At 33.7% G+C, this 10,407-nt stretch overlaps 1 protein-coding gene across 1 annotated transcript; it reads right to left on the reverse strand.

The window, feature by feature from the left end:
• Positions 1 to 218: 218 nt before the first annotated feature.
• On the reverse strand, positions 219 to 10,105 carry LOC125242238 (odorant receptor Or1-like). The gene is given in 10 exon segments (XM_048150975.1): positions 219 to 342; positions 2,398 to 2,553; positions 5,941 to 5,981; positions 5,984 to 6,044; positions 6,737 to 6,836; positions 7,995 to 8,114; positions 8,195 to 8,317; positions 8,940 to 9,144; positions 9,351 to 9,480; positions 9,905 to 10,105. Coding segments are annotated over 10 exon segments (1,188 nt in total). The 5' UTR covers positions 10,100 to 10,105; the 3' UTR covers positions 219 to 285.
• Positions 10,106 to 10,407: the final 302 nt, after the last annotated feature.

Genomic DNA, 10,407 nt, shown 5'->3' on the forward strand with positions numbered 1-10,407 from the left:
CTTTACATGTAGGGGGGGTACCCTAATAAAACATTTTTTTCCATTTTTTATTTTTGCACTTTGTCGGCGTGATTGATATACATATTGGTACCAAATTTCAGCTTTCTAGTGCTAACGGTTACTGAGATTATCCGCGGACGGACGGACGGACGGACGGACGGACAGACAGACATGGCGAAACTATAAGGGTTCCTAGTTGACTACGGAACCCTAAAAAGCCCATATCTACATGCTCGTTATATTTACGTAGCTAGGTTTTTTTAGTGTTGCACGTATTTCGTTTGGTTAGTTTGCGTTTGAATTACTCAAGAAAGTGTAGAATGTATACGAAGTCTTGACAATCTGTAAACAAATACACAGTTTAAAATCAATGTACACAATAGTTTTTTTTTATAAGGGAGTAAAGGTGTTATTTAATTGCACGTGCCAATATTGATACCTGAGCAAGCAAAATATTCCAATATTCAGAATGTGGAATCTTGAGCGTTGCGAGGGTTTCAAGGCACGTCGGTTAAACAAATTTTGTTACCGAATGAAACACAACCTGTTTTTCACCATTCTGACAAATATTAATCGTAAAACATCCAACTAAGTAAATCAAATACATCAAAATAAGAAACATTTATTAATGTTAATGTTAATTCTACCAGCTTATAATGTCTATGAAATTACTTTGCACTCTTATGGATAAAACGAAACTTTGTCATTCGTTTTTGAAATATCAACAGAGCCTTCACCGGTTGGTGTGGTGAAAAATATATAAACTGTAAATATAAGAGATTGCGCTTTTGATAGAAAAAAATGTTTCCAGTCTCGGGTGTAGTTGAATTTGAAAAGCTATATCATGTATGTAACGAGTATTCAATGATGAAAGTGGGTCGAGATGCAACTGCTAACTGTGGGGCTAGAACGCGAACGCAATCTCGGAATAGATGGAATTCATTTTTATTTACCTAGTACGTATTAGTATTTTGGTATTATGACTTTCTTTCATTGAAATAAATAGGTAACGAAAAACTAAGAACTAATGATGGTAATTATAATACCTTATTGGGATTGTCTATTACTAGGTACCTACCAAAGTAACTTAAAAGCTTATTGTGATGTAATAGTAGAATTGTGCAACATAAAATGTTTCAAAATCGAGTCTGTATATCGATCCGGCAACATGTCGCGATTTAATTAACTCTTGTTTTCTTACACCCTAATACACACACGCACACACACACACAGACACACGCACGCACGCATGCATGCACGCACGCACGCATGCACGCACGCACACGCACACGCACGCACGCACGCACGCACGCACGCACGCACGCACGCACGCACACGCACACACACACACGCACACACACACACACACACACACACACACACACACACACACACACACACACACACACACACACACACACAAAATCAAGTCTGTATATCGCTCTGGCAACATGTCGCGATTTAATTAACTCTTGTTTTCTTACACCCTAATACACACACACACACACACACACACACACGCACGCCTACGCCCACGTCCACGCACACGCACACGCACGCAAAAATGACTGTGAAATAGTTATTTGTTTTACAAGGGGGCAAAGTAGTTGTTTAACCGCACGTGCCAAAATTAATACCCGAGCAAGCGAAAGATTCCAATATTTTTATATTATACGCGAGCGAGGGTTTCAAGGCACGAAGGTTAAACAAACTTTGCCACCGAGTGAAACACTAAATTTTTCACCGCACCAACACGAACAAAATACTGACTATAAAACATCAAATTAAATCAAATCCATCAATTTATTCAATATTTATGATTCAAAATCATCATTTATAGGTAAATTCTACCAGCCAGCTTAAGACATCAAGTTAAAATTTGTATGAAATTACTTTGCACTCTTGTGCCTTTAACAGTTGGTGTGGTGAAAAAGCTTTTTCTTCGCGTCCCTTTTCGCCTGCATGCAATTGCATACTAACTGAGCAAGTGTGATGAAAATGTACTTCAGCACGGGAATCATGGTCGCGCGATAAATGATAAAACATCTGGCCGTCCCTATCGCACTTACTAATAGTGCGATAGGGACGGCCTGATATTTTATCGTCTATCGCGCGACCATGCTTCCCGTGCTGTACAATGCATCTTCAGCCGTTGAACCCCATTCACTGATTGCAATTGTGGGTCGTAAGTTATGGATTTCATATCTATTTATTGGGAACTGAGTAATAATGAACATTATTAAGATAATAACTAAGCGTTGAATACTAGTATATATAATAGTAGTTTTAACTAGTTTTAAGGCTATGACGTGTAATATGTATATTTTATATTTACCAATAAAGGCTGTATATCTGTAATATATGATATAGATATGATATGATATAGATGTAAAGTACCTGGACAAAAGTGTTGATCGACAGTGGTACAACCTTGCCAGCTTTCGGTAATATGGAGCATTTTATTCTCTCCATAAAAATAAATAAGTAGCGACGATACTTTACTGGCATATCCTCCCAATGCATGCAGTACGCAGATTCCATTAGCTTTTGGCTCTGTTAAGAAAATATAGTAGCTGTAAAAATTAGAATGTGCAACATTGTTTATGGTAAAAGTATGGCTAATATCAAATTTACAATGACACACTGCGAGAAATTTGCATTGTGAATTTAACAAGTTCGACTTGTTGCGGGTTTATCCGTTTGAAACAAAAGTATTTTAGTGAACGGAATAAATCACAATATTGATGATATAAGTCTAATTTGTTCGAACAACAAGGTTAAACTTGTTAAAAGATATTTGATTGAATCAGCCAAACATATGTTATATGTGTCATGTTGCTTTTATAAAATCGGTTTATTGATTCAAATATATTGTTTATTCAAATGACGAGTAACTTGTAGAATTTACTAATTACACTTATTAAAATCTAACTTGTTTGAACCAAAGAGCACGTAGGCGCTATTTTAAGCAAAAAAACTTGTTGAACGAACATGAAACTTGTTGTTTTTTCTCTCAGTGCATGAGCGTGTACGTTAAATACCTACTTTGCTCTCTATGTATCTTGCTCTTACTCGCATATTAAAGCCAGCGAGATGTTTAGATATATTTCAAAGCAATTTACAAAGACGTAAGCTTTACTTTTACGTGCTCAGAAATGGTAGTTTCGTAACTACTATAAGGCTAAGTTCAGATGAACGGTGACGCGCGGTTTCAATGGCGTTGTTTACATAACCGCGCGTTGCCGCGCGTGACCGCGTGCGCCGCCGTGCACCGCGCGCAAAATCTTGTACCGCGCGGTGCCGCGCGGCTCAAGATCTACAATCCAGTATCGACCTGTTCAGTTGACTCGCGCGGTTTGAGGCGGACAGACACACGGAGCCACGAAAAATGGAGGACGAAATATCTTTTAGTGACATGCAATATCTTATAGCACCATCTGTAGGTTGCTAATCCATTTCTACGCAATCATACCAAAATCAAAAGATGCAATGGACATCCTAAAGTAGTTGAAAAATCAATCAACGTGTAGTCTTAGTATGGGATATAAAGTCACAAACAGGCTTAAAGAAAGTATCTGATTTAACACAGGGTGCACCTAGTATCGCCTTTGCTTTCGACGACAACGTCGCAGTTTGAGGTATAGAACCAAAAGCAAAATGCCTCCTCCACGTTCATTATCACTGAATGTTCACGCTAGACTGCCGCGTGTACGCCGCCGTCATCTGAACAGCTGAACCGCGCGGGACCGTGCGTCACCGCGCGTTCATCTGAACTTAGCCTAACTTTACTGTAAGCGTTGTGTTGTAGGGTAAAATTGTGTTGTTTAACTTCAAACCTGGGTAAATCCATTCTGATTTAAGGTTGAACATATAAAACAAATAATATGATCTGAAAGATAATTGGATGCTGATAAGCAACAATGTGTCAACCCACACGCCAACCATTTAGAGAAAATGGCGTCTAAAGATTTTTTCTCATTTTTTTGTGTTTCTCTTAAAAAAAATTGTTTTTGTATAGATTGTTGTGTTTTTCAGCTATAATACGTTCAGTAGTAGTGATTATTGTAGATTAATTTCAAAACAAACTTCAATTTGACAAAATAATGCCCTTTTCTTTTATTGCGAATTGTTCGAAAACGTCAAACTTTTTCAAGACTGTGTTATGATAGTTAACCCACTTTTGCTAATTGTTTAAAAATATCTATGAGTCTTAAATAAACATGTTAAAGCACATAAATTGTTGTTGTAAAATACTCTACCTATGCATATTTTTAACTTTATAAGTGTTAAGTAACATATCAGTCATGGTCACTTATGTTATTAGGTATGTAGGAATCAATACATTATTTATTAATCAAACCTTTTAATGATTTTTCTACTCCCGAACTGTTATTCGTCATTTACAGGATTGTGCGTATCGAAAAAACTGAAAACGCATTGTTTAGTTCTGTAATCATGGCAACGCATTGCATTAACGATACTGCGTGCGTGCGCGGGAAGGCTTTGGGCAGCTGAGCTGACAGTGCAAACCTTTGCAATACAGGAAACAGTGTGAATTTCGCGAGAATCATTAAAAAAAACTATTAAAAACTAAGTGCATGGTCGTTGTAAAAGTATTGTATGCAATGGTGTTTAACTGACTCCAAAATACTCGTGGAAAGTACGCCACTCATATTTCTTGACCTCCTTTAAACGCCTGTTGAATAAAATACTATAAATTAACTATTAGAGTAATGATCATTTCTAGACACATATTTAAATTATCTGTGCTTTTTCAACAAAAAATCGTTACAAAAACCAAATAATCATCTTTAAAAAAATAAACTACTTAAGTATCTAAAATATACAACAAAATATTTTTTTACGCTAAGAAATAGACTAAGTCATTTAAATTATGAATAACTCATGACTTGTACAAGAACAAAACATAAAATATCTTTAACAAAATAATAAACTACCATTCAGTAAGTATTCAAAAATCAAACAATATTTTTATGCAAACATTAACACTTCACGTCTTAATGTAATTAGTAATTATAGAAAAATAGTAGCTTACTTATATTAGATTTTTATATAAACACGTACTTGTAAAAAATGTTTGCAAATTATAATAACGAATATGTATATTCATGACTTAAAATGTTCAATTTCGTACTGAATTTACCATTCATGTGCAAAAATATACTAATGGACTAAGTCATAACTTATTCAAACATAAATTAATATGAACAGTTATATTTTACAATATAGTGTCATGGTACTTACACCAAAAACGAACAATTTATGACCCGAATATAATTTAACAATAATGACTTATGTTTTATAACACGGGTCGTAGCATAAAACAACGAATAAAATATCATTTTGCAATAATCATTCAAGTCTCATAGTGGGTAACTATGTCATTTTTTGCGTTTTGCAAGAATGAGTCAAGTGTAAAAAAATCGTTGAGTCAACCCTCATAACACATTATTGTAATTTAAATATGTCTTCTGCCAATTACTATAATAAGTTAAGATTCTTAACACATTAATGCAAAACAGGCAACACACGATAAAGGATTTGTGTTAACCTATTTTTTTACTTTTGGGATAGTGAAAATTTTCAAAATGAAAAGGTCATTTTTGCAAATAGAAGTTTAAAAATCCAGCTTTAACATGGCATTAAAATCTCATTTTTTTAGTTTTTGTGGGTTGACACATTATTGCTTATCACCATCCAATTAAACTTGCAGAATGGATTTACCCAGTTTTGAAGTTAAGCGACACAATTATGCTCAGTGCTTGTAAAAATACTTATGTCCCAGGAAACTATGGCTATTAATATGATATTAATGTATTTTAGTCATTCTGATACTACATTATTTAAACTTGGATACACATACAATGTTTATACACATACCTAGTTTACATATAAAACAAAAATCAGACAATCTCTTACCTCATGAGCCACCTCATTACCGTAAAAGCAAAACAAAAAATTTCCGAAAGAATGCAAATCATATACAATATCATTGATAGGAATTCGCCAGAAAGAGGATTCATCTGAAAATACAACCTCATTTAAGATCGCATTGGAAACATCATTAGTAAAAAATAAATATCAGACAAAAAGATTTCCAAATTAAATCTCGTGACTGTACCTATAAGGAATATATACCTCTCTACCTATAAGAATTTTATTTCCTTTGATAAATTCGAATGTTATTTGATAGTAATTAGCTAATTAGGTCAAGTATGTTTAGTATTTCGTGTCTTCCATACTCAATAATGTTGTAAAAATGCCAATCAAACATTAAAAATAATAAAATCGATTAACTTGACACAAATATCTGGGTTAAGGACATGACATAATTTTAATATTATGGTAATTAACGTATTTTTGAAGTGAAATTTCTAATCCGACTGACAGCGCGTAACACTCAGTCAGTGTTACGTTGCGCAACGCCAACTCACTCATTCAGTCTACTTGAACATTGGCAGCACATAACACTTAAATTTGCACCCATTTGTATAAACCACGGTGGTCCAGTGGCATTCTACTCGTACATTTTTGCCCTCACGCTAGCCATAGTTAGTAGGTTCGATCCCCGGCAAATTTGATATTTTTAACTTTTTATATTTTTATTATTTTTTCTTCTGGTTATCACAATTAGGTATGTTACGAAGTTTCACTTCTTCCGTGCGGAGAGACTCCACGCACTATTTTTTTTATTATGTAAGATACATGCACTTACGTTAGTTGTTCTGTAGGCTGTGGTGCATATTATCCAACCACTGACCAAAAACTGGAAAAGTATAGCACTGCTAAATACCTCCTCATGTATCCTTGAAAATCTGGAAGCATAGTAATAAGTACCCTTATTCTAGAGGTAATTAATTGTAGTAGCGTTATACATTAGGTAAAATTAGTATTGTGTTAATTGTAATTCAGTTTCAAATATAAAAATTATGTTATGTATGTGACGTGTAAAAGTGCCCCTGTGGCCTATTTGCTGAATTTTTTTTTGATTTTTTTGTAGTTTGAATTTTGAATAAACACTTCATACAAGTAAAAGTTACAGATTAATATAAACAGTTAATAGCTATTTGAGGCATGTACCGGATTTTTAAATGAAAAACTTTAATCATTTTCATCGTGGTGGTATATTTAAGTTTAAAGGCTCATTCATGTTATGTTGACCGATATTAAATAATAGGTTTTTGCTTTTATACTATATCAGCTTTTGCCCGCGACTTCGATCGCGTTAGAAAGAGACAAAAATTTGCCTATGTCACTCTCCACCCCTTCAACTGTCTGCACTTCGTGGACTACGTCACGTCCATTCGACGCTCCGTTTTGCCGTGAAAGACGGGCAAACAAACAGACACACACACACACTTTCTCATTTATTATGTTAGTATGGATTAATATCAATTAAAATCTCTTTGTACCTGCAGGCGAGAGACAACTACTTATTTAAACTGTATTTTTAGAAAAGAGACGACCGAATTCAGGTTTATTATTCAAACTAGTTTAATCGTTTTAATGTTGCGAGTAACACTGCGGAATTCTAGCAGACTGACGGTTGCAGAGCCTGAATCATTAACGTATTCAATTCCGATTGGTAGTATAAACACATAATGATATATAAGACATAAATTTAATGGGACAAAATAAAAAAAACAATATATGTACAGGGATCAGAGACTTACTTAAAATTTAAAATAAATGCACAGTTTTAATGTGTAAAAATAACCCTCACTTGTTTTGCGAATGTTTTTATAACAAACAATGTAAGATATAATAAATAAATATATTGGGATAAAATAAAATTACAATATAAATATGTACCTACAGGGATCAGAGACATACTTTAAATTTAAAATAAATACACAGTTTTAATGTGTAAAAATAACCCTCACTTGTTGTGCGAATGTTTTTATAACAAACAATTCATTCCATTGTTTGATATAGGTTTTTGTGTAGATTATTGGTTATATTTCTATTCTTACTTTATAATTTGATTATAATGGTAAATAATTCCTCTAAATCGTAATTCAAGAAGTTCCTCTAAAGAATGAGATGTTTTCATTTCTTCTTGGCTTCTACTTACAAGATTTTCTAAATTTAACCTGCAAAGAAATAACATTTCACATAATTTTTTGCCCTCGCGTCAATAATGATAACTAATGCAAATTAGCAGCGGTATTACCTCAAGATGGAAATTTGAGTTTTGATTTGTGCAAGTAGGTATACAATAAAAATGTCCATTGTTGAATTATTTAGACCTAGCCACGAAGTTTGCATCCATACATAACAGATGACCATATAAAATCTGTAAAATAATAGCTTTATAGTTATTTTTTATTTTAAAGTATAAAGACAAGTTTGAGTAGCCGTATTTATTTGCTATATATATTTTTCTTATAACAAGACATGGGCTTAATAAGTGCCATAATAAGGTACGCTTTATAGTTATTAATTCATTAAAATAAAATTAAATGCACCTAATACATAGGTGACCGGGATACAAGCCTGGTTGAAATTAAGCGTGAATACAGAGAGCGTGAATTTAGAGTACATATAAAACAAATTATTTAGGTACCTAATTGACGACATATTCTTGGTCGCTTTTTTAAAGTGTTTTATCTATTTCAGTGTAAAGGCTTGAATCATTTGAAAATAATATAAAACACGATATGTACTCATATTAGTGCACTGCCTTTAGCGAGGTGGGGTGGGGAATTCACTTTAAATATTTCTATGTCGATATCGTTTTCATGCGCAGCTTTGCGTGACTAAAAAAGCAGTGTTTTCTTTTTATCAAACGGTGGACATAGTTTGTAATTGCTTAACATAATAGTGACCTTACTACTATAGTTGCCATTGCTTTGTACCAAAGTCATGAAAGCTGAGCTTTGAAAGCAATTTTATAAAGCAACGGTAGTGGTACTTACTTTGAATTTTCATTAGCGTCAAAAGGCACCCAGATGGTAAATTCAACTGCTTCTTTTTTTAAATGTAAATAAACGGGTAGAGTGATCCAAAGAAAACACGTTATTACGCAAATTTTGTTGAACAGTCGCAGCAGAAATAGTGCGTGATTGATTGTCTGCACGAGAAGTGGTCGATGCTCATCTAGTCCTTGGTTGAAACTCGGCCCTAATTGAAAATACACACTAGACACAATAAGAAAGTACGTGATTATAATATCAACATTTTAAAGATTCCTGAGTTTCGTGGAGTAAGAGGGAAGAAATATAATGCGTTAGTATAAATAAATAAAATTAATGCAAAATCAAATCAGTCATAGATTTGAAAAAAAAAACCGACATTTTTATACAATATTCATGTACAATCTTCCTTACCTTTCATAATATTGAGAATGTCCAGTATCTTATGAGGTTTCTTCAAAAACATTACTTGTTTAAACATGCAATCGAGAAATGTTAGTAGTAAGAACATTGCATCCATTACCTTTTCGATGTCAGTACGTACCTGAGAGAAAAAAAAGAATCATACATTTTATTGTTCTTGTTTTTTACAAAGTCTCAGGTAAATAATTCATTGTAGTGATCTATATTTATATTATTCATGTATCATTATTCAAATAGATAAAGCTGATAAAATAGTAAAATATTAAATAATATGCGTTTGCATGGCTTTCATCTACATTAGAATAAAAAAAATAATTTCGTTCGAGGCCCTCGAATTGAGCAACTGTTTTTTTATTCTTAAGAGGTTTGTTTAAGGCTTCTATTCTGATTGCACACTTATTTAATTACGGACTTGAACATGGGCTAAAACGCGACACTTCTTCGTAATTGCTGCGTCGTGAAAACCCGCACAGTGCGCGGGCTGTGGCTATCGTAGCCGACACATACATGACAGGGCTCAGATTTCCCCTGTATCGTTTAATTACTTGAATGACGTGAATTATCTGCAGCAGCGTATACAGCATTAAAAACGAAAAACTGATGCATAAGTAGAAGCCGTGTAGCTTCCTTTTCATGTTCGGTGATGAGGAATCCAAAGGAAAAATTCCACATATTCGTAGTACTTTCAAATGTGGAGTTAAACTCATATATGATAGTAATTCGCTTTCGTTTTCAGACATTTCTAAGACCACGATTATTTTTAACTGTCAATGTTGTAAACGTTAAAATGCAAAACGTGGATATAGTTGAAAATCCAAGCTATGAATTGCGGGTGTTGGTTAACTAGAAGAGCACTTTCATTATGTAGTTTCGACACGTCAACACAGAATTAGATAACAACGTATTGGGGTAATAACGTATAATAAAATATTTTATAGGCTATTATCTAGATGTGACCATTACTCGTGGTTGTTAAAATAATACGTGTACATGGTTTTTGTAATACTTAGTTTAATATATATATTTTTTCATTTCTATTAATGTTGTC

Source organism: Leguminivora glycinivorella, chromosome 2 (genome assembly GCF_023078275.1).
Source record: "Leguminivora glycinivorella isolate SPB_JAAS2020 chromosome 2, LegGlyc_1.1, whole genome shotgun sequence".
Lineage (NCBI taxonomy): Eukaryota > Metazoa > Arthropoda > Insecta > Lepidoptera > Tortricidae > Leguminivora > Leguminivora glycinivorella.